This window comes from Symphodus melops (genome assembly GCF_947650265.1).
Source record: "Symphodus melops genome assembly, chromosome: 9".
NCBI lineage: Eukaryota > Metazoa > Chordata > Actinopteri > Labriformes > Labridae > Symphodus > Symphodus melops.
Window position 1 is genome coordinate 5,101,248 of NC_136699.1, and position 25,098 is coordinate 5,126,345.

Below are 25,098 nucleotides of genomic sequence, written 5' to 3' on the forward strand. Positions count from 1 at the left end.
CCTGCTGCCGGTGGCTCCATGCCCACCTTCTGTTGGTGTTTATTTCTAGAAGCAGACCTCCTCCCTCCTCTTCTTCTCCTCCCTATGTTCATCTGTCCTCCTCTCCAACTGTCTGTCCATCACGTTGTCTTAAAAAACCTGTCTTTGATCCATTTTGATGCCCTCCTTTTTATCTCATACGTTCTCTTTACCCTCGTGTCTGAAGGCCTTCATTTATTGTCTTTCTTTTCTAACACACTCTCCATCACCCTCCTGCATTTGTTATCGTCATCAGCTTCTGTTTCACGTTTACCTTTGTCACCTTTTTTTTCTCTTTTCTCTCATTACCCACCCCTCCTTTTACAGTTCTTCTCCTTCTTTGCTTTTTCTTTTTTCTACAATGATTTCTGAACATTTTTTCCTACATTTACCTCATCATCCCACTTTATGCCCTCTTTCATTCCCACCCACCCACCACTCCTCTCTCTCTCCCTCCACAGGTCCCTGTGTCCCCTCTCTCTCCTCCCCTGTATCATGCTCTCGCTCCACCTTTTGGCCTGGAAAATGGTGGAGAGCCTCGGGGAAGCTTCTGCTCTCCTTCTGTTCCAGCTTTAAAGGGATATTTCATGGCTCAACACAGATATTTTTTACAGTTTACAGTACATTTCAAAATATATATTTTTTTCTGCCTCAAAGATGGGCTATATTATTTCCAATACAGATAATTAAAGAGCACAATGCACTAAATTGCCCATCCAGTTCATAATTATTCAGGTTGGTGCACACTAAAAGTTGAGTTGAATTTGGTTTTGGCCTCTGAGATAATGGTAGATATTTTCTACAGCGTGTTTTCAGTGTCAGTGCTGACTGTTTTTTCATCTGAGCTCGATTTCTTCTTTTGTAATTCTGCTTCCTTCTCTCTTTTTTAGGGTTGGGTGTTTTGCCCAAGGATACACTACCTGCAGTAGCTAAGGATCGAACCCCAAACCTTCCAGTTGGGGGACGACCGACTCTACCAGCTGAGCCCCAGCTGCCCCATTTTATGGCTTAAATTTCAAATTTCCTTAGCTGACCATTTCTTCCTCTGATATATATAATACCAGTAAGTCAAGAGATATAGATGCCATTGCAACAAAAACAGAAGTTCAAGTGTTACAATACCAACATATTTAAACATATTTGTGTGATTTAGACAGTGTTCTCTTGTGAGAAGCTTTTGGCTAAGCATACATGACTGAAAATTGTATTTTTTTAAAGCCTTCACAAAAGAGAGTAAGTGCAACAAAAGAAGGAAAAAAAAACATCATAAAGAGACAGGCAGTGCACAGAGGTGAAGCACAACATCGACAGGTACTCTTGAGTTCTAATCAGCATCAAAACCATGCTAAATATCTTAATCTGTAATATTACCATCATTATTATCATTCATTGATATCATTAAGTGAGTAGGTGTTTTTAGGTGATCATGACAGACATTGTGGAAGAATTAAACTATAGGAAGAAAGGAAGAAAAAAACTATTTTCCAAAACATAAATTAATTAATATCTAAATTATTTCCCTTTCAGCTTTTTTTAATGACTTAACCTGGCAACATTTGCCATAGCAACAAACCCCCAGTATTTCCAACTGAGTATAGCTCACAATGTAAGATTAATTTGTTATAAGGACTCTATAGCAAGTTTACTGACATGATCCAAATTTGAACATCAGACCAAACCTATGAATCAAAAAGATTGACAACCATCTACGTCATTTTCAACTGCCTTTCACATGCGCCACCCTTAGAGGGAGTTTTTTCCACTGTGAGATCTGAGGTAGAAAAAAAAAAGTTACCTATCAGATTTAAACTTAACATCCTCAAACTTTTCTTTAAATAGACATCCTGTATAGAAAATCCAGCCTGTCTCGCACAGTCTGTCAGGTCTCCACAGACTGAGGAGAATCTTTCTTCTGTTTGAAGACATCTGGCACGAACATAACATTGGTATTAAAGCAGATTTTTCAAGCTGTGCCACACAAATGACTCTTAATTTACGGGATCTGCAGGAGGTTTTATTTTATCAGGCCGCTTCTCAAACAACTATCCAAGGCTGAGTGAGCTTTCTCTCTGCTCGGTGATGACAGAAAAGAGCACGGGCAAACATTTTTCTAGTACTTACGATGATGAATTACTGCGTTTCATTTCATTTCTATGACGTTAACTTGATCCCTTCTTCAGTCTCATGTCTTTGAAAGATGGACGGTCTACTGTAGACGGTGCCTCAGGTGTGTCAGGAGTTTTTAAATTCTTTGCTCTTTAATCTTGATAAGACAGAAATGCCTTAACTTCTCTTAATTCTCTCTCGGTATAGATTACATACAGCCCACACCCACATGAAGCTCCTCACCACATTCATGGCCCCGAGCCAGCCGTTTGAGAGCCACTCGTTTTTTTTGTTGTGTTTACCCAACAAAGCCTGTTGAGTTTCTGCTGCGACTTCAACACAGCTAATTACCCCCACTCCTCTCTGCATTATGTTGAGATGGGTAGAAGAAGATATAGTGCTATGAATTACTTATGAGTCACATGAAGACAACCAGACGACTGGTCAGCAAGAGAACAGACAAGAGGCGACAGATTACTATCACCCTCATTTACATATAATTAACCTGTTGCTTTTTTTGTTTGTTTTTTTAAGATAACATAATTAGCCAATAAAGCTAGAACTTTCTGTCTGTAGCTTATAAACAATGGCCGCTTTCTTTTCTATTATTGCCAACTGAAAATATATATTTTTAGGTCTGGACTGATGAATGCACAAAGCAACATTTTTCCTTTGTTCTGACAGACAAACAGTTTTTATCTTTTTATATCTTTAATGTTTTGTTTTTTTTCACTTAACTTTAAAGAAATAAAATCTTGGTATTTTCTTAGTTTTCTGAAGCAACTTTGAGCTCCTGATGTATTTTCATTACTGGTTAAACTTCATCCAAAGACTCTTTAGCATGACAGATTAAGACAGTCAAATGACAAAGCAGGCCACTCCATTTCCAATTTCAAGAAGCAGAAACCGGGTTAAATTTTACAGATAGACTGAGGGCGAACTCACATTAGGCACTCATACTGTGCCGAGGTATGACTGTCCCCCCTCCCCAGTCATCTGCTGACCTGCACTTACATCGCTCCAGGCCCAGCTAAGCTTGAGTAGGGAGGCCGCTTGTTCACAAATCATCACGTCGTAATCCTTTATAGTCGTAGATTTGACCAAAGACCTCTGACCTCGAGGAAGAGTACCATGCTTGAATACGGTACTAGCAAGAGTGCGACCTGAAATGAGTAAACTTTTATTCTCTAAACTTCGGAACAGACAGCTAAACAATTAGTCAGAGAACACAAACAGGAGTAATGCCAGAGAGGAACATACAGCACTGTACTTTGAAAGGATTGAATACAATGTCTTCTGACATCTTGTAACTTTGGGTCATTGAAAACTGTTGGTCAGCTATTAATTGGCCAATGCTGGAAAATCTTAACTTTGAACTAGTGTCTAAATGAAGAGTTTGTGTTTACCGTCATCTCCCTTCAAACAGACACTGAATAAACGATGGTGAGATAAGATGAGGATTTGTGTAAGTGGGGAGTCTGTGTGCCTGTCATTGAGTTAAAGTGACTCCAAAGTGTGTTTTTATTTGCTACAGTTATAAAGAATGTTTGTGTCCTTAGAGGTCACAGATGGCCCTTAAAGGTCACATGTTTTGCAAAATTCATTTGACCATATTTTTCAAAATGAATACAGCTGAAGTTACACCACCATCCTCTCTCTTTAGCTCACATTTTGGATCCATGAATGTATCTATGTGGGGAGTGGTACAATCACTATAGTATGGTGGCAGGTTTGGGGGACAGCGTGGTGAGGTGCTTTGCTTGTTGTCACAGCAATACATAGCTCCTGTGCTGTTGACAAGAATGAAAATATTTTAGTGAGTATTTGCATGGACATAGAATGTGAAAATTCCCTTGATTTAACAAACAATCAGTAGTAAATGACTAATTTGATATTTCACAAAGATTATCCACAAATAGCCTGTGTTTCACATTGTTATGTTGGTTTTCTTTTTTTCTTTGTCAATGTGTCTTTGGGTATTTAGAAAAGTGCTATATAAAACAAATGTATAATTATTATTATTACTATTATGCAAAACATTTAATAGTTTACCAGTTTTGTGTCAATTAAGTATTTTTAAACTACAAGGTATAAGACATAGGCGTACAAATACTTTACATGTTTTATATCGACAATATATGATATAACAATATCATCAGACACTAAATACACACACACACACACACACACACACACACACACGCACAAACACATTCATACTTGCAACACACCCGGTTGCACAGTCCTGGCCAAGGCCCAGAGGCCAGAGCCCACAGGCAAGAGAAGGGGGAGCACAGCCCACAATCTGGGCACATGGAGTGTGCGTGCGTGTGTGTGTGTGTGTGTGTGTCTGTGTGTGTGTGTGTGTGTGTGTGTGTGTGTGTGTGTGTGTGTGTGTGTGTCAACAAGAGGAGGGACAGTGTGAGAAGTGGGTGGAGATGGGATCCTGAGGGAGTGTTGAGGTGTCTCAGCAGCACTTTGGTTCAGAGTCTTTGAAGACGCTGAAGTTGAAGTTAGCGTCTGTTCAAACCCTCTCCATGATTCTGTAGGTTTTGTTTCAACTTGATAAACCCTTCTTGTTCTTCCTCCTGGACTTTACTTTAAACCACGATGGAAATACTCCGGTTGTTGCCGGCCTGTCAAAGGATTTTTAAAGTTCCTGAAGTGTAAGGAGGAGGAAAAAAAGAGACACATATTCCTGGAAGAGTCACTCAACTGGACCTGAGGTAAGTTTTGCTTGTGGTTCATTGACATGTGGCTTCAGTCCACTTCACACTGCTGTTTATAGTGGAGTAGAACACCACTATTTAGTATAACTTTATTACTAAACACTGCAGAGAAGAACATGTAAACAGAGTAGACGTGTTTCAGAAGATCTCAACTTTTCTTGCAGCACAAAAATCTGGAAACATTTGAAGATGCTGCACATTTTGCTTCTTGTTTAGTATCACACGTCTCTCTCTTTTTACACTTGAGGTTCCTATGTTGTAGCTTAATTGATCCATTTTGACAAAAATTGCTGCAAGAAAAGGTGTGAGGTTAAAGATAACCAGTCAGTCTAGCAGTTTGCTTTACATTAACCAAAAGAGAAAGACTTTGTGGAAGTTAAATGATATATTTGGAGGCTTTTATTTCTGACAGTTTTAGCCTTAAGTAGTGTAGGAGGCGAGGCAGGGAGCAGTGAAAGAAGGCACATGTCAACACATGCAGCTGAGCTTCTGGTGTTTAGACGTTTTCGGCCCTCCCTTTTTCTCCTCCGTGTGGGGTGAAATTGTGCAATAATTTTCTTTGCAGTGATGATGATGCATATACCTGAGATGTTTTGCAATGACAGGAAGAGAAACAGCTTTCAGACAGGTCAGGAGTTTTACCCTTCTCTTAAAGAGTCCTGTCACTTCCCAATGAGGGCTCTGAAATAGAGGATGGCACTTGTGATGGATGGGGTGTCGAGATAACCTTAGAGCACTGACCAATTCATTTCTTTCAACATAACTTTCCATAATGGAGAGCGACATGCAGGTAGTTGTTTTGCAAATGATGGGAAAGGGAAACTACTGGCATATTTTCCTGAACCTCATTTAGCCTTAAAGTTGCCTGACACTATGCTATTTTTGGACATAATATAAAAGCTTTTAGGCACATAATTGGTTTTTATCACCCTGCAGAAACACCACATCTCCGATAATACAGTATAATGTGTTAAAGTAGGGTCAAGTCAGTTTAATTTCCCCATTAAGGCGAGTTTTTTCAGGAAATTCTACATTCAAGCACGTGCAAACCATTCAGTGTGCACAAGAAGCCTTTTAAACGATCTGATGGGCAATTTAATAGAAGCTCATTAATGGCAGTGAAGATAACACGGTAGCTTGAAGCAGCTGAGATAAAGTCCAGGCTCCAGCAGGAAGGATGAATGAAAGTGCCCGTCAGAAAGCACGGGTGGATATTACCCTGATGCAATTAGGCTGCTGGACCCTTCAACTGACTGAGTTACTGTCTGAAACAGTTAAAGCTGCAGGGAGAGTTAGGAAATTAGACAAGAAAAGTCTGAAAACACAACAACAAGGGTGCGACATGAGGGGACAAGGATGTGAAAAACACACAAACACACACTTTAAGTCCAAATAATTCACATAACTACCCAATCTACACATTCAACACAGTCTGATAAAGAAAAGAAAAAAAACAACCATCAGATCGTCTAAGTGACTGACAGGCTGAAGTTGCTAACTGGAAACGCTCCTTAGACATCTCTGACCCTCCCTGTAATTATGATATGTGTGGTGAGGCCTAAGTGACCCTTAAAATGTGTGTGTGTGTGTGTGTGTGTGTGTGTGTGTGTGTGTGTTTATGGAGGGACAGTTATCTTTAAAAAGACCCCTCCCTCTTTCTCATGACACAACCTGACCCTGGACGGAGAAGGGGATGCCGTGTCTTCACCCGTATGGTTTTATGAAGTATCATTTGTGCTGGTTGTAAAATGAGAGGGCGAGTTGTGATGTGCTTAAACACTGCGACTTATTGCTGTTTATGGTTATAACACCAATATGATAAAAACAAGCTATTTAAATAAAGTCCAAATAAACATTTACTCTCACAGTGACCAGAGGTCTCATTCCCCAAACATTTCTATCACAACAAACATTTTATGGCAGTTTTTAGTTTATCCAAAACGACACTTTAAGAGCGTGGAAATGTGTCCCCTGTGTTCTCCTTCAAGCAAACTGTAAAACTGTTTATTTAACCTCAGAGATCTCTTTTAGGAGGTAAACCTGGGTAAGAATAGCAGAAACACATGGCTCCTATGAGAAGCAATCACAAGTAGATCACAAGGGTTTGGGCTTAAAAGAATTCACTGTGAATGTTGTGAAAGTCAGAGGAGCTCAGATTGTTTGTTTGTGGTCAGTCTGTAGACTGAGACAAAAATGCTAGCAAGGAGAATTATCAACTTGTGCTTGCTATACGTACCATTGACATTTACTTCACAATTTCTGTTGGGCAGGGGGATTCGATTGATTTTTAATCATAACTACCATGATGCTTACGTCCATCTTTCAGCGTTTCTAAACTGGGGCTCTATTATGGTCTTGGGGTGTTGTTTTTGTCACTGAAAGGCTCAGATTAGTATTCTAAGCGTCTAACAACATTACTGAAAGAGTAAGAAGAGTTAGAGAGTGCTACTATTGGTAATGTCCTCTTGCTCCCCTTTAATACTGTATCTTTTGATTTCTTGATTGCATTGTATTTCATTATGTGTATCGACCCCAGATCGTTTTGTGAAGGCGCTGTGGCTTGGCGGGAGGGATATGTGGGCGGCTGGGTGTGTATGTTGTACGTTACTATGTCTGTCTCACACTGCACTGTTTTTGGTGTTGGACCCCCTTAAAAGGCAAGATGGTTCATTTCAAGAGGCTATCCATCAATAAACAATTTCTCGAGGAAGATCCTTTATTTTAAACAGAAAAAGCTGCTACATCAGCCTTTCATTGCCACCAAAGTCCAATGACAACAACTGCTATCTGTCCTTGATGAACATGTGAGTTGATGTTTTACTGTTGCTTTGATGATTTTTTGTGTGACTTTTGGCCTTCTTTTTTTTAAGATTCATTTTATGGTCTTCATTGGCTGGGACTGTGGATACAGTAGGAAACCATGTTGCGAGACAGCTGGGAATGACATGCGGGAAGGTAGCCACAGGATGAAATCAAAACTGGGTTGCCCTTTTGTGGACTATAGCCTCCGAATATGGGGTGCGACCCAACCACTAGGCCCTTGTCACACCTGACTTTTGCTTTTCTAATGGTAATGCACAAAAAACGATACAATGGAGATGGAGCTACTAAGGAATTAATGTGAAGTAAATAAACCCTGACAAACCAAAAGTACTCCTTACATCCAGAAATAAAGCTTAAGTCTCAAATAAGGTAAATCTACATTATGAAACTAAAGCATGAGTCTATTAAAACTAAAGTGTAAACTGAAAAGAAAACATATGCAGGGAGGTAGAGATTAGGTTGAGACAGTGATTACAAAAGCAACATTTGATTTCCGGGATACAATGTTGTTTTCCTTGGACACTTCCTCTGCACTTAAGCATGATACTTGATACACTTACACTGAAGCGTGATAAGCTTTTAGTCTAAAATAGAATATTTATTCACATCGTTGAAGAGAATAAAGCCTTATGGGAAATGTGGAGCATCTTTTTTAAAGCTGACTTAAAGATAAAAACGCCATGACTGTCAAACCCAAACCATTCCAGTCTGTGTGATGATGATTGGACTGCGTTTTTTCTCTGTTGCTGTACAGCCTCTCACAGACACTTCTCAGGGGATCAGAGCTCTGCAGCCGTGATAGAGTTAAGTACCTTCGGACCAGAGCAGCTCAGAGCTGTTAGCGAGACCTGATATATCCACTCCAGTTAAAGGCTCCGTGAGAGAGGTCAGGTTGGAGGCCAAGCCCTTTATGAACCCTGAACCCTCTCCAGACAGGGGTTAACATTGTAAACCCACCCTGACATAGTCCAGGAGGTCTGATCTGAAAATAGTTTACTGCAGAGTGTTTTTACAGGTGTTATTTTGAAGGAAGTAACAGTTTAGTTTTCGGTTAATAACATGAGACTTTGAATTTGGTACGCATAGAGCTGTGGGTTGAACGGGTTTCTGCAGATAATATAATATCTGTCTCTGTGCCATAAGACTCCCACCTATGATCCTGAGAGTAATCTTGCATGAAATGTTGGAATAATATGTTATCCATGCATGCTAATCCATGGAAAAGAGAAAATGAATTGCAGACAGTTCTACAGGAGGTCAAGTGTCAGAGTCACTGACCGCTGATAACAGTCGCTCAGGAAGAAGTAATTAAATGAAAGCTGAGGGCTGGTAGGCAGTTTGAACAGAGGAGAACAAGTCCGAGTGACTAAGGACAATGATGGAGGCTTGTCAAGTCCCTCCAAACATCGGATTTGAATCGGTTTCGTTACACTAGAAAATCTCAAGGAGAAGCGTGGCGGATGTTTTCTTCCGGTTTCATTTGGATTTCAACATCACCAACCCACTGTTTTGTTTTCCTGTCATGGTGGTCTGTGAGGCCCAGTAGGCATCAGCTCTTATGAGTAGGCTGTAAAAGAGATGATTGACAGGTCTTTCCCCCTGACATAAAGAACAACCCCCACTAGTATTGCCTTTTTATAGACATAACAACAACATGTAGGGGATAATGAGCAGGTCTGACCATCTCTGCTAAACAATGTTCTGGGGTAAACCTGCATTTACAGGGTGGGGGCTGTTACTAATATTCAACACAACATATTTAACACGGATGGCTGTTAGGCTAACACGTGTTTGTGTATAACATTGTCAGGACAAAGACAAACTAAGACATACAAACTTTGTAAATATGCATGGTTTTCACTTTTGAATATTAACAATTGAAAGGTTCATTAATTGTTAGCCCACACAATTAGCCAAATTTTTACTGACGTGCATCCCTGGTTAAATGGATTGAACAAGGGGGGGCCTTTATTTGCTAATACAATTTATGTAACTAGAAGTAGAGAAGAGCCTCTCTGACATAAATTAAACAGACCAAAGGTGAAATCGCTTTCTTTCTCTCCATGCCAAATTATACACAATTGTTTATGTTTGATTCCTGACTTCACTTAATGTAGTGTTTTGCTGATAGAAAAAATGCTGGGACACCAAAACTCATCACCTGAGAGACGCTAACACTGTCCATTTAGCAACAACTTTGTTAGAGTTTCTGTTTCAGTAAAACCTACATTGATTAATTTGAAGCAGGTTATTATTTTGTATTTCTTAGTTTAAGATTTCTAGATTTAGGTTTCTAATAATAGCTCTCACGTGACATCACACATTTGTAAAACTTAGCCCAACAGTACAGCACGCTATGAAGGAGTTATACAAATATATGTTTGTATATATTTAAATGAAAGACAGTCCTTGCTATATTTAAAAGAGAAAACACATTTTCTTGTCCATGCACAAGTTTGAATGAAAACATGCACCAAAACCCTCCAAATAAATCAAGTATTTTTCCACATTTCCTGTTATATACATCCAGATCTGTTTTGCAAAATGTAATTATTTAAATATTTTATGCAAAATTAAAGCAAAAACACTTTAAGGATACAAAATGCCTTTACAGCCGAAAGACAGTTCATCATTATTCATCTGTATTTACTGTATTTCAATATATTCAAGTTTAAGAGTTTCTGCGGCTCCATTGTGATGTCATCAGGCCACTTTGTTTTGTATGTAGTAAAGTGTATGCTTTTTTAAGTTAATGCTCATCACGCTTTGTGAGTCAACAAAGTTAACATAAATTGCCCCCTGATAAGTAAAGGACACCAATGCCTGAAAGATAAACGTAATCTGCTGCAATGTTGTCAGGAATCACATAATGTAAAATAGACTTTAATCCCACAAAGGATTTGTGTGGGACACCAAGATATCAGGACGTGGCGTTGTGCAGATGATAACACAAAATGCTCGACACACTGCAGGCAATTCAAAGAACTGGTAAAACCTCCGAGCTGTTCGAGGATTATCACTCATTATAAATGTATCATTGTCAAGGATGGTGAGAAAGACAAAGCCCCTAAACTTTACCCACTTTAGTGGATTCTTAGAGACCTTGGTGCTGGTTTATACAAACTTTAAGTCATTTAAGTTGTAGGTCACAGAGTTTTATAATTCACAAAGGAATCTCAACACTTTCCAGACTCCAGGCAACTTTTAACAGAGTTTAAATGCTAAAGAGAAGCATGTCTCAGTGAAACAACCTTTCCTCTGAAAGGGAGCAGCGAATGTACCACTAAGTTGTCGCACTTAACTGGAAAATGTCAAAAGTGACAACTATGCCACTCTGTAAATCTTTAAAGGGGAAGTGAAACATCCCCGGTCCTTTGTAGTTGACAAATTTGGGCCCTTTTCCCCATCTTGATACAAGAATGAGCACTTAATAGACTGACATGGAGTAAAGCTTCATCATCCATCACTGCAGCACACACTCATTACTGTGTTAGATTGTGCCAACGTACACACGATGGATGTTTTGTATTTATAGATGGGGAGAAAGCTGAACATTGACAGTTATGCAAATCAAGGTCTGAAAGTGACTTTAGTTTCAGGTGGAGGAAACGTTTGCAGTGTTATGTCCATAACTTACATGAAGTCAAAGGTCAACAATAAACTTTAACCCCTATATTAAACCTTTACCTCCATTATATAAACAATGTGTGACATAGGAAGGTAGACAAGAGTTGTAGATGACTGTGAGGACAATTTAAAGCTTTGTGTATCTGTTTGAAGTAAACTCAGGACTGGTAACACAGAGTCATTTAAGTGTTTTATTATTTGATGAACATGGATAAAAATCAGGATTAGGAACAACACCAGGAATTTTCTTGACTTTGTGAATCGTAGAGATGCCCCGATCTACTTTTTGTTCAGTTCAGATCCGTATCAACACTGATATTTTATGTTATAACTAATATTGTTGTTGTTGTTGACAGTGTGTGTAAGTAAATATAAAGCTGTAGTTAACCAAGTGCAATGCTGGCCACAGCTGTCAGGTGTTGAACTAATGCTCAGAAGGACCCTTCAGATATAGGACGCAGCCGGGGGTGCGCGCCCCTCTCAATCTATTGGGTTGAATAAATATGTTGGCACACAAAGAACACAAATACTGGTTAACAGGAACTTCTGCAAAGGCATAAAAATGAGTGATATATAAACCCATGTTTTTAATTAAGAGGAAGGTACATTTAATTTTGAGGGGTTCCTTTGAACCGCCTACATCCAGAACAGCACCTTGCTGTGACTATTAGGATATTATATTTCAGCTGATTCCTGGCAGCCTCCTCTCCTTTCCTGTCTTTTGGATAATGGGGGCGTTATCACTTCACAAAAACCAGGAAACAGGTTGCCGGGATGAATAAACGCTGCTGGCTGCAGAGCTGGGGGGAGGACTAATAATGGCGTATAGTTTTCAGAGGAAAAAGAAAACCCTTCAATCCTTTAATTCCCTTTACAATACCACTTTCTTCTTTTGCTGTATGGCCACATTAAAGTGGTGAAGAACCTTTGTGCAGACATATGGAGATAATTACCTGTATGCCACTGGGCCTGATGAGGCCTGCTGTGAGCTGCTGACTCTCATATCCCCCCCCCCCCATTATAAAATGCTGCTGGGTTAACAAAGACAGATTGGCAGATATACTGTATGGATCCATGATTCAACTTGTCTGTGTTGCAATAGTCGTCACAGGAAGCAGGTGATGATTATTGAAACGCCAGTTGCTTTTAAGACTTATGAGTAATATAAGGACGGGAACAGATGCAGCACAGGCTGCAACTAAAATGATTTCCTAATTTAACACTTTTTTTTATTCTATACAGTCTTGTAGATCTATGGAGAAGCTTTCGTGTGAAGCTAACTTCCTTCATTAATCTGATGAGCGTTAGCATTTTCATTAATAAAACACAAGTATAGATTCATTTATTTGAAAGTTTTATGCACGATAAGGGCTGTGATTTAATACAGTTTAGACTTCTTCCCACCAACACTTTTCAGATGAGTTAATCACAGTGACTAAGTGTCTGACACTTTCTTCTTTTCTCAATGTAAATGTGTTTTCTGGAGTTTTTTTTGGATATTCAAAGTAAAAAGTGAAGTAATTTATTTTAAGTTGAAGATGAATCTATGGGTGAAAACCTGTATTACTAGCTGAGTGTGGATCTATTTTTTAAATTGAATCAGGACGACTAAACGTTGGAAGATGGATGAAGTTTGTTACAGGATACAGGATAATTTAGAGAAGTAGGCTGCAAGCAAAGTATTATTCAGTCTGTCGTCCAATCTCAACCGACTGGTAAGCATTTCAAGCCTTGTCTTGCTTTTTAATTTTTTTTTATTATTATTCATTTTTCAGATTTATTTTCGGGCTATTGCCTTGATTTAGACTGGACAGTGGATAGAGTACCACACTGGAAGAGAGAGAGGGTAATGACATGCAGGAAATAAACCACAGGTCGGACTTGAGCCTGGGTCTATTGGAGGACTGATTATTATTTTATTAATTTTTTCATATTTTTTTCATTACTTTATTAATCCCCAAGGGGTTCTCACTAAGTGACACACACACAGGCCTGAATAACACACATGCACAAGCAGGACCATTAATGGAGAGTGCAGTGGTAGTCCTCAATGGAAGCGCCCCCTATACGGAACTCTCGAGCACTGTCGAGGTGCAGTTGAGCAAGGCACCGAACCTGGGGGTTCGGTGCCTTGCTCAACTGCACCTCGACAGTGCTCGAGAGTTCCGTATATAACTTCACTATTTTGGTCTGGCGACCCTCCGGTTCCCAACCCAAGTTCCTACGGACGAAGCTACTGCCGCCCCCAGATGCCTCCATACGTGGGACTCAACCTAACTGCTCGGCAATCTGAGCCCATAGCCCACTGTATTGTGTTTAGGCAGTTTCAAAAGCTTAGAGGTGACAGCTGCAGTGGTGAGTTGTCTACATATTTCCTTTTCCTTGGGTTGGGGGATGAGGGAAGAGATAAATCTTGTCACTGATGGTCTTGTTGACAATAAAGAGGCACCAGTATTCATTTCAGTCTGTTTCATAAACAAAAAAAAACTCCTAACAGGAGCTTTAAACATAACTTGAGAAAAAAAATCAAAGACATGGAAAAAAAACTTTATCAGAGATGACTTTGTCTTAGCCTGCAGCAAAGCATCAGCAAACATGAAACATTTGTGTTTAAGACTGTGTGGGCCTGCAGTAGATTTTAACACCATTCTGTTGGGGCAGAGAGGGGTTCCTCCGTCAGCCTTCCTCTGACAGAAGAGGAGCTGCAGGTGAGGAACGTAAAAAAAAAAAAAAAGCCGCAGATTCTGTTCTCCGTCTTTACTCTTAGCCATGGGGGCTATGGCGAAATGCGATCTGGGAACCTGCACACCAACGTGTGGCAGCAGGTTGCAATATGTCGAACACACACAGGGAGGGAGGTGAGAGAATGTTGAGGTGATGATGTGTATTTGCATGTGTCAGCTGACCTCAGCTGCAGCAGTAATGGCCTGGAGTGTCTGCCCCTGCAGAGTTTAATATTTACATGAAAACACAAACATGTCAGGCCCAGTTTCAGGTTCGGTTGAGTGGACTCCAGAGAAGTCGGACTGACGTGATTTGCTGCAGAATCATGAAAAGCTTTTCTATGAGCTGCAAAAAAATCACACAAGTGTTCCATTTTACACTTACATGTCAGCTGCAGGAGTGACAGACTGTAAAAAGACAACTTTTCTGAATAGAAAGGAAATTTTCACATGGATTAAATAAATTCTTGCGTGCAATACATAAAGTAGGTGCGCCTCCACAATAACTACCTTTGTCTGCATGTACAGAGAGTTGCATAATGAGGAAAATAGTGCTAATTTCTTTGATTCATTACATGTCCGCAACAGCATCTATTACATCAAACAGATCTCATTATAGTTCCGTGTTTTTGTAGCACAGTGTAATCCATCCTCATCGCCTGCTTTAATCATACTCCTCTGGTTGCTTTCTACCAGCTAATTTACTTTTATTTCTGCTGTGCTACACAAGCAAATATTAGTCTCAGTATTTTTCCTTTGACTTATGATGTTGCAAAACACTGTTCGATGTTTTATATTCTAACCCTAAAGACATTACAGAGAACTGGGTCATCTGTAATTTATTTTGAAAAGTAATATCTCTAACCAGGAAATCCATAATACATTTTGTTAATAGTTAGTCTCTTGCACTGTGCCTACTTTTGGTCATCAGAGATAATGGGCTACAGTATGTGTTGGATAAATCATGTCAGAGTGGGGTCTAAAAAATGACCTCCACCGGCCACATTCAGAGTTCTGTTGTTCAGTAAGAGCTGCCTTTTTTCTTTCTTTTTTTTTAACTATTGGACTTCCCTGAGGAGATGAATACAATTATGTAATGATCATAATTCTGATTTCTGGAAGAGTTTTTGTTATTATCAAATCTGTCCCTTATTTTGCTGAACTAATGCTTTAAGATCGATACTTGAGACATTTGAATTCAGTCGCATTTGTTCTGTCCACAAGGAGAACAAGTATAGAGTACTGTTCAAACAAGTCCTGTAATCATGACACCAAGGATTACTTCCACCTAATTATGCCAATCCTTTAGATCCATATCTTTAAGACAGATCAATTTGAAATGTGATGTATGTGCATGCACACTAACCTAGCAACCAGACACATAATAAACAGGCTGCTTCTGTATGCAAACATGTGGAGAGACCTCTGATCAGTGAGGAATACTTTATGAATTAGAAAGACGAGATCTGAAGCAGCCCAGGCCCAAAAAAAGAAAGCCTTCCCTTACACTTACATATGCTAAGACCTATTTTAATCCAGCCTCGCAGATGTTAGAGATAGAAAAATGACACTGCACAAGATGACAAGATGCCTTAAATCTCCTCTGAAACCCAAATACTAACCCTGACTTTTGTAATCTGATTATCTGTCACCAAGTTCCCAGACTGCAGATAAAACGCCACATACCTGTCACCCTCCACTGAAGAATCCAGCGCCAGACTACCTGGCGAAAACTGAATGTTCAGTGCATGGTATGAGCAGAGAGGGCTGTTTTTATAAAGCCAAATAAATTGTGAGATAATGTTGGAGTCTGGTTGTCATAACTCTGTGGAACAATGAAGCATGTTTTCTTTTTTATTTGGCCTCTTTGAGTTTTTGCTTTAGAAAAGACAGTAGGAGCCTAATGGGTTAGTTCACTTTTCTTTCATCGTATTACCTAAACAAGCTTTTTCTTTTTTTTTAACAGAGGAGTGAAAGGGGAAAAGAGCATGACAAAGATCTTTTCATCTCTGATCTCCGAGAACGGCATTTCTGCCCCGGAGATTGTTCAGTGAGGATTTGCTTTCAGCTCTGGATGAGCTGTCAGGGCGGCAGTGAAGGGCGAACTTTTCTGCCCTCTAGATCTCTCTGCTGTCAGCTCTGAGGGTTGTGAAATTGAAGCTGGCATGGTGTGTCTGTGAATTAACTAGGCTGAAGTTAAATCATGTATTCAACGTGTTTCTTGTCCCAATTTTGACGTTTTGATTCCATTAGAGAAAAAAATGAAAGTATATTGACACCTTCAGGCTTGTGTCAAAGCTGATTTAAAGCCTCCTTACAGAACATGGTTCCATATACAGACTGACTTGCTAATAGTTTTTTTATTGGTCATAGTCTAAGTTCCAATCCAGTGGTTTTATATCAATGTGGAAAAAATACACTTTATTATATCACGTGATCATGGAGAGGCGATATGGTGTCTTAGTGTGAATGAGACGAGCCAGATCTTAAAACACCCAAAACGCTGCAAACGGAGGAAACCAAATGATACCTCAAGGTCTGGTGTCAAGAGAAAAAATATAAAAGAGAGACACTTTAAAAGAACACAATGTGCGTGTGTGGGAATGACAGGCAGAACGCCGACACAGATGAGGAGGCTACGGCATGGGCAAAAGGTTTAACCAGCATTTTCAAAATTAATAAAGAATCTCTGAATGCCAAACTCTTTAGCACAAAGAGTGTTTACCTCGGCTGTTTAATCTATATCCAAGGACTTCAAAGCTGTACTGCACAGAGTGGCAAATATGCAAATGTAATTATTTTGTGTGAACACTAACAACCACATTGTTTGTGTTCCTTAAACCTAATATGAAAGGCCTTTATAAACTCTGAGTGCCTTAAAACAGGTTTTAAAATGTACTTTGAAAGCCACGAAACAGAAACAAACTTTTTAGTCTATAGCCCTTTTTACACGCACACTTATGAAAATCTGTTGGGTTGAAAATTTAGCCATTTGCGTTCATACATCCACGCTCACTAAATTCAGGTTTTTTGTGTATGTGTGATAGAGCTCTAAGATATGTAAAGGAAGGTTGTTGCAAAGCATCTCTAGTTGAGGACAAAGTAATGAGACAAAGTAATGGATTTTACACAAGATTGTCCAATCTTTTCGTTGCTATTATATCATATATGGCTTCGCATGAGGACACATTGTTGGTGTTCAGAATGTTGAAAACATTTTTTTATTTGTCTGTCTTCATGCACCTGAATAAATATTTATTTTTTTCCAACATATTATCAGTCTGAGCGTAGCATAGCAGAGAATGTTACATCCTGAGTTTAAACCATAGCAATGATTCCAAGGAATATGATTATATCAGTTTTGCGTCCATTGCTACAAGTATTGTATGAATAACAAAGATACACAGATTGGGTTAAAGAGAAGGAGATTGGAATATGACAAGACAAAAGTCTTACAGTCTAATATGCAACTGAAGGTGTGACTAAAACTAAAAATATGTACATAAAATAAGTCTTTTCTTGTTTACATTATATACAAAATGTAACCGTGTTAGATATCTCTACATTATGATATATGGTCTTAAATAACTATGGCTGTTTTCATCTATGGATATTAAGTACATGCTGTGTCTATACTTTACTATAATGCCATCATTTTGTCCATGTCTCCCTCTTAAATGTGATACTGCAATTCAAACTGATATTGCAAATGCATTAGTGCAGGTTCCTGATCCTTTGTATGTAATGAAAGCAGCAATTTTTGCAGCTCATGCCTCCAGGGACGTCTAATGCACATAAAGCAATCATCAGACAAGACCTACAGTGCACATGCAGCCATTTACACTGGGATCAGGACTGAACCACCCACTGTCATCTGCATGATACTGAGTCATCAAACTACAAATCCCTCCCCATAGCTCATAGGATGACAAAGGCTTACAAGTAATAATTTTGAGGAGTACATTTTGTTTGTATTCGGCCTCCAAAGGAATAATTATGGGGAAGAATCTGGCTGCCACCTGCCTGAAAGGCTTGGAGGCATTTTTCTGGCCCTGAAACAGCGTGTTGTTTTACTTCGGCTTCTTTCTTTGGTCAAGGCAAGTTTGAACAGGAGTGAGATACCTTGCCAAAGGCCTCACCTCTTTCCTATTGTGTTAGTGTGTATTCCATGTCCATTTTGTTATCTTTATAGAGCTGGGGGGTAATGATTGTTGGATTTACATTATGGCAATAAAAGGTTTTTGTGTATCACACATTTTTTATGCAGATAAACAAAGTAATACAGAATTATTTACTGATTCATTTTTCATTAAAGCTTAGCCTATTCTTAATGTATTCCCTTTCTGTCCTCTTCCCAGGTGTGAAGCTCTAAATGAAGGAACTAAAGATGACAACTTTTGGAGTGACTCTCCTTACTCTAATAGCACTCCTCCTGCACATGGGGATGTGTCAGGGAAGTATTGCAAAAGGAAAAGACAGCTCCCCACTAAAGTTCACACACCATCTGTACAACGCTACCATCTATGAGAGCTCTGCCCCACGGACTTACATCGAGACACCAGTAAAGATGGGCATTGAAGTGTCAGATCTGTTCTGGGAAATTGATTATAATGTCGTCTCAGGTGATGACGACAGCCTTTTCCAAGCAGAAGCAGTGAAAGTCGGAGATTTCTGCTTCCTCAGGATCAAAACACGCAGCAGTAACTCAGCACAACTCAACAGGGAAGTTAGAGACACTTACACCCTCACTGTAGAGGCAACTGAGAGCACTTTTGACTTCCAGGCGAAGACAAAGGTCTTCGTCCAGGTGCTTGACATCAATGACCTAAAGCCTCTCTTCTATCCGGCCTCGTACAACGTTGCCATCAGTGAGGACACTCCACTTAAGTCAAGTGTGGTGCGAGTCAGCGCTACGGATGCAGACATTGGGAGCAACGCTGAGTTTTATTACACCTTCACCAGCAGAGCTCATCCTTTTGTCGTCGACCCTTTCACAGGCACAGTCAGTCTTGTCAAAAGGCTCAATCACACCCGGGCAGAGAGATACGACCTTACTGTTTTAGCTGAGGACAGAACAAAGAAGATATCTGGGGTTCAGAAATTTGGGAATGTTGCTAGGGTTACAGTAAATGTACAGAAGATGTCCACTTCATTCCCAGTTATTAAACCTCTACCAAAGCCCACATTCTCTACAGATGGCAAAATAACTATCAATGTCCAAGTGGAGACCGGAGTTAAACCTGTGGAATCCCTCAGTATTGTTGCAGGGGATCCCCACAAGTGCTTTGAGATAATCCCCTTAGGTGTACGTGGAAGTGACTTCCAAGTCATCTCCACAAAGAGGATTATCTGGTCTCAAAGTCCTTTCGGGTTGAATCTGTCCCTTCAAGCTAAAGATCGGAGTTCACCAAGTTTACTCTCTCGAATTACACAAATCCATGTACCGGCATATCATTACAGCCCCTTGGCATTTCTTGAAGACACCTACATTGTCACTTTGAGTGAGTTTTCACCCCTAAAAACTCATGTGGTTAAAGTTTCAGTCAACACAGTAACTCAAAATGTGACCTTTGGTATAAAAAATAATCCAGACAGCACTAAATTCAAGATCAATCCTAAAACAGGAATTATAATAACCACAGAGAAATTTGACTATGAGAGAAAGAATCGTTATGAGTTTGATGTAGTGGCCAATCATGGTGAAGCTGAGACCCACATAGTTGTTGAGATAACTGATGAAAACGACAATAGCCCAGAATTTACCCAAAGCTTGTATCAGGCAACGGTTGATGAAAACATCCCAGTTGGCAGCAGTGTTTTGAAAGTATCAGCCACAGATAAAGATAAAGGCAAAAATGGATTTGTGACTTATTCTATTGCCAACTCAGGTCCCTTACCTTTCACAATAGACCCATTCACTGGGGTCATTTCAACGTCTGAGCACTTAGACTATGAGTTAATGAAACGTCGTTACCACCTGAGGGTTTGGGCCACTGACAGTGGCAGCCCCTTCAGTCAGGTCAGCGAATGCCCTGTGACGATAACCCTGAACAACATCAATGATAACATCCCCCTTTTTGAGAGGGTAGGCTGTAATGCCACTGTGCCTCTCGATTTACCTGTGGGAAATACAATTGCAGAGCTGTCAGCCATTGACTTAGATGAGCTGCAGCAGCTGAGGTATATCATCCAGTCTGGAAATGAGCATCAAATATTCAGTATCGACTCAGTGTCAGGAGTCATCACCCTAAAGCAACCAATTCCCCTGGGGTCAGGTTCCTTCACTTTTAGAGTTGTAGCTACAGATGGCAAGCATCACTCTGAAGTTTCAGTCATCAGGATAACAGTGACTAACAGGGGTGATGATGCAACGCTCCACTGCCGGGAGACGGGCATTTTCAAACAGCTGACCGATAAGCTCATAGAATCAATCAAACCCATTTTGACCAATCAAGAGGAAGACACATACTCTGATATTCACATCACCAACAGACATTCTCCAAAGTTTGATTTAAGCATCCCAGGCTCAATTGACCTCGGTGAAGACCATCCACTGAATTCAACCATTGTTCAGTTCAAGGCGACAGACTCCGACACTGGGTTTAACAGTAAACTTGTGTACGCCATATCAAGTGGGAATGAGGATGGCTGTTTCTCCATTGACACTTTCTCTGGTGACCTTCAGTTGGTGTGCCCGTTAGACAGAGAGAGTAAAGAGTTCTACATTTTGAACATCACTGTCTTTGATTTGGGCATGCCACAAACATCAGCATGGAAGTTTGTTGCAGTGAATGTCGTGGACATCAATGACAACCCTCCTGTTTTTGACCAACCCAGATACGTGACACGTGTGCTTGAAAACACAGAGCCAGACTCTATCATTTTTACAGCTCGGGCAATGGACCCAGATTTAGATGCAAGCGGTAATATCAAATACTCCCTGCTGTCATCAACAGATATGTTTAGAATTGATGAACTGACTGGTGAAGTAATGGTGACAGGTCATTTAGATCGAGAAACCTCACCGAGGTATGACCTTTGGATTGAGGCTAAAGACCAAGCCAAAGTCGGCCCCCAGTTGTTCTCTATGATTGATCTTGTGGTAGTTTTGCAGGATTTAAATGACAACCCACCCAAGTTTTTCCCCAAAGTATACAAAGTAAAAGTCCCAGAGGATGTACCTGTAGGAACTGCCCTGGTCTGGGTTGAGAGCGTCGACCTGGACCTGGGCAGCGGTGGCCTCGTCAACTACAACCTGAAGAATACAGAGGGCGGGATCTTTCACCTTGACTCTGCCACCGGCGCTTTGACCCTTGAGAGGGAGCTGGACTTTGAGAGGAGGCCAGTTTACAACCTCACTGTCCGGGGTGTGGATAATGGCCCCCCTCGCTCTCTCTCGTCCTCCTGCTTTGTCGAAATTCAGGTCTTGGATGTGAATGAGAACCTCCACAGACCTGTGTTTTCAGAGTTTGTGTATGAAGCTGGAGTTATGGAAGATGCAGCAGTGGGAACATCTGTGGTCACACTTCAAGCAACAGACAAGGATCAGGGCAGAGATGGCGTGGTGAGGTTCCACATCCATGAAGGCTCTGGTCTTGGGGTGTTCACCATCGACGAGGAAACAGGTAAAACAAAAAAAAGTGTTGTTTTTTTTTCTCACTGGATCACATGCTTAGGGGGTTTTTTTTACAATAAAGGAAATTTAAAAAAAAAAGTTTTAACTTTTACCTATTACACCAGTGGCCCGTTGCATTACCTTGTAATTGTTCGGTGTAAGCTCTTCTTGTTTTAAGAAGGACAATAAAGATGTAACGAATATCCATATTGGTGCCACACCCTTTATGTCAGTAGTGCATTGTCCAAATTAGTGTTAAAACTAGTCAACATTTAATTTCTGCATAGCTGGTGCAACCCAGTGCACAGTTGTTTGCAAAAAAAGGACAATTTAAACACTGGTTCTTGAACTGCTTCTAAGTAATATTATATACAGTAATTGACTCAGTTTGACACATTTGTGATGCTCCCATTTGCCTGACATTGGTTACTAATAGGGATGACAAGAGCAGGCTTGTCTCCACATCATTTCCACAGTGGGCCTTTAAACAAATACATTTCCTCAAGTGTTGTCCTTAAACTTGCAAGAAGATTGGACATGTGCATGCTTGTAAACGTAATATTTCCACTGGGATCTGTTTGAGGCGGTTTAACTATTTTCTATCAGCATATATTTCTCTGCTGAGGATACCCTGCGACCTCTCGATATACCATAGTGCATTCCATTAGCCTTCTGCTGCACTTAAGGCTCAGATAAAATCAGGGCAAACAGAGTTCGCTGTCATACTGGAACCATGCAATACATCTCTTTTTTTGTCTTGCTTTTTTTTTTAAAGCTCTCCCTCAGGGTTTCCAAATTTAAACAGTTTCTGAAAGCTACTATTTGTAGAAGTAGATCTCCCTTGTTTAAGACCCCCTGCATGCTGAGACTATACTCGGTTGAATCCACTTTCAAGTGTCGCAGAAGAATTTGAGTACATTTTGGCAACACAGACGTGTCATCCTTGTTGTTAAACCTTTTAGGCATCAATCCAGACTTACAAAAATGCAAACAGGCTCCTTAATGACGATAAAAACCAGCGATTGATACTCCCTCCAGGGTGATTACACTTATTGCAGATAAAATTGATTGTACCGATAAGTGATTAATTCTTGAGGTGCAGCAGCAGGTTTGAAACATGTAACTACCAGTGTGGTGTTAACAAGTAAAAACACTTTCCTTCTAATTCCCCACCCTCTTATGTGCCTCAGGTGTGATTCGAACAACAGAGACTTTGGACCGGGAGATGAGGCCTCACTACTGGCTCTCTGTCTACGCCACTGATCTCGGGACTGAGCCTCTGATGTCCTGGACTCACGTCTACCTTGAGGTCCTGGACGTTAACGACAACGCTCCAGAGCTTTCACAACCGATCTATTTTGCATCAGTCCAAGAGAACGTGGACAAAGTAAAGTCGGTCGTGCAGGTATCTGCCATAGACGCGGATACTTCCTCCGAGGGAAAGCTGACCTTCCAGATGCTGGAATCTCATCAGACGTACTTTGACGTGGATGCCAAAACAGGTAATTGAAAAAAACTGAAGAAACATAAACATGTATGACTTTGGAACAAAACATATCCATTTAGTATGTACAGTAGAAACATGAAGCACTCTATTAAAAAAAAAAAAAAATACTTAAAATGTGAACTATACAGCACAACTTTCCTTCATGAAAGAGACTACTGCTCATTTGTATACATGATATCAACCCCTACCTGTCTCTTGTATAACAGAACCCCCAATGGTTCTCTGTTTGTAAAACTAAACACTTTCTATTCTGAAGGCCCCAAACACAGTGGTGATGGGCACCCTCTTGCCTTCTGTGCTTGGTGTTTTATAGCTAAAGTAGAGAAATTGGTCACTGTCGGCCTTCAAGCAGCAACATCCTGTGAATGTTTTTGCATCCTGTGATAGCTCAACAGAGCGAGAAACAGTTTCAAGAGTTAAGTGTTTGGTGAAGCTATGTGTGCAAAAAGAAAATGTCCTCCCTACAGTGTTTCTGATCTGTTATTTTTTGCCTGGAGGGTGTTCTGTTTTACATAAAGACCTGTAAAATCAGTGGAGCTCCATTCAGACGCTGAAGCAGCAACCTGAGCCAGTAACGACATAATTATAGAATCATTATCATCATTCAGCATCAATTTATGACACTTTTACTGCAGTAGCTTCACTTCAAATTGAAAGCTCTCTGAATTTTGCCCATTATCATTTGGCATCATTGCTGGAATTTAGTGGAACTTAAGCTCACATTTTTAACGTTTTGGGGGGGGGGTTGGAAAGGTTGAAATGACACTTAATTGTTTTCAATGCACATGTTTTTTAAGTCATTTTCTTTTAAATTCTTAACAGACTTCAGGAAAATGATGCACACTGATGGCAAACGTCTAAAATGCCTGTTCCCTTCATTAAGCAGAGATGTGATTCTTCTGTAATTTAACAAACAGATTAATTGTCCTACCTGAAATGTTAAACCCTGAAACTGAAATGACCAACAACAGTATTTCCAACACTTAGATTATATGTTTCACTTACATTGATATTCTTACAGTGTTATATTTGCGACTGTATTATAATTTTTCTCTGAATAAGATACCCAACTAAGATCAATGAACTAGCTGATGATCTGCACTTGCTCCGTTCTGCTCATGTGTTGTGAGTAGAATCTGAAACAGACTCTGTAAATCCAGTAAAGTCATTAAAACATGACTGTATAAAGAAACTGCCAAACAAATTCTGTATGACTAACTGGTGAAGTACAAGTGCTATTACGGCAAGGCACGTTTATTTATATAGCACTGTTTAGACACAAGGCAGTTCACAGTGCAAGGTCCACAAGTTTGTAAATGTATTCAAATTACTACATTTATTCAGTAAAATAAAGGAGATTTTAAAAAGGACCCTATAGATCAGATTAATTTAAAACAATGGGGCGTACAACTCTTAAATTAATGCCTAAACATGTAATCATTACACATTCAAAATAAATAAATATTTCAATACTTTTCATTCAATGGCCTTGATCAACAGACAAACCTAACTTTAGGCACACTATTTGTGCATTAAAATCTATATTTATGTATCACAGTGGTGTGCTTGTATGCCTGGGATGAGGGGTCCCTTGCTTTTTCATCCTTTACCAATCACATTCCTGCTTAGAGGATTTCGTACTTCAACATTATATGTTCACTTTTGAATATAAATCTTTCATGCAGCGTCACCTTCCAGCTTTGTTCCCATCAGCACAAACATTGACATGTTCAGTGTGGCCCTGCATTGTGTGATTGATGCTTTTAGGGACTTAACATACGGGCAGGCAGATGTATACAGGAACTCTGGGACAGGGGATGTAATTGGATCAGCCTGCACATTGTCATCCTTCCATTTCACATGCAGTTTGGACAGATCTATAGGCTACCTGAACTCGTGTGATTGATTTACATTTTGATTCAAACCCCCCTTGTGAACATAAGGCATCTG

At 40.0% G+C, this 25,098-nt stretch overlaps 1 protein-coding gene across 1 annotated transcript in view; it reads left to right on the forward strand.

Annotated features, from left to right (window-relative positions):
* The first annotated feature begins 4,618 nt into the window (after positions 1-4,618).
* Positions 4,619-25,098, forward strand: part of fat2 (FAT atypical cadherin 2) — a 104,979-nt gene continuing 84,499 nt past the window's right edge. Inside the window, exons 1-3 of the mRNA XM_079352340.1 lie at positions 4,619-4,850; positions 18,385-21,651; positions 22,832-23,143. Coding sequence (XP_079208466.1) covers positions 18,399-21,651; positions 22,832-23,143 — 3,565 coding nt within the window. The 5' untranslated portion in view covers positions 4,619-4,850; positions 18,385-18,398. The remainder of the gene's footprint in view (positions 4,851-18,384; positions 21,652-22,831; positions 23,144-25,098) is intronic.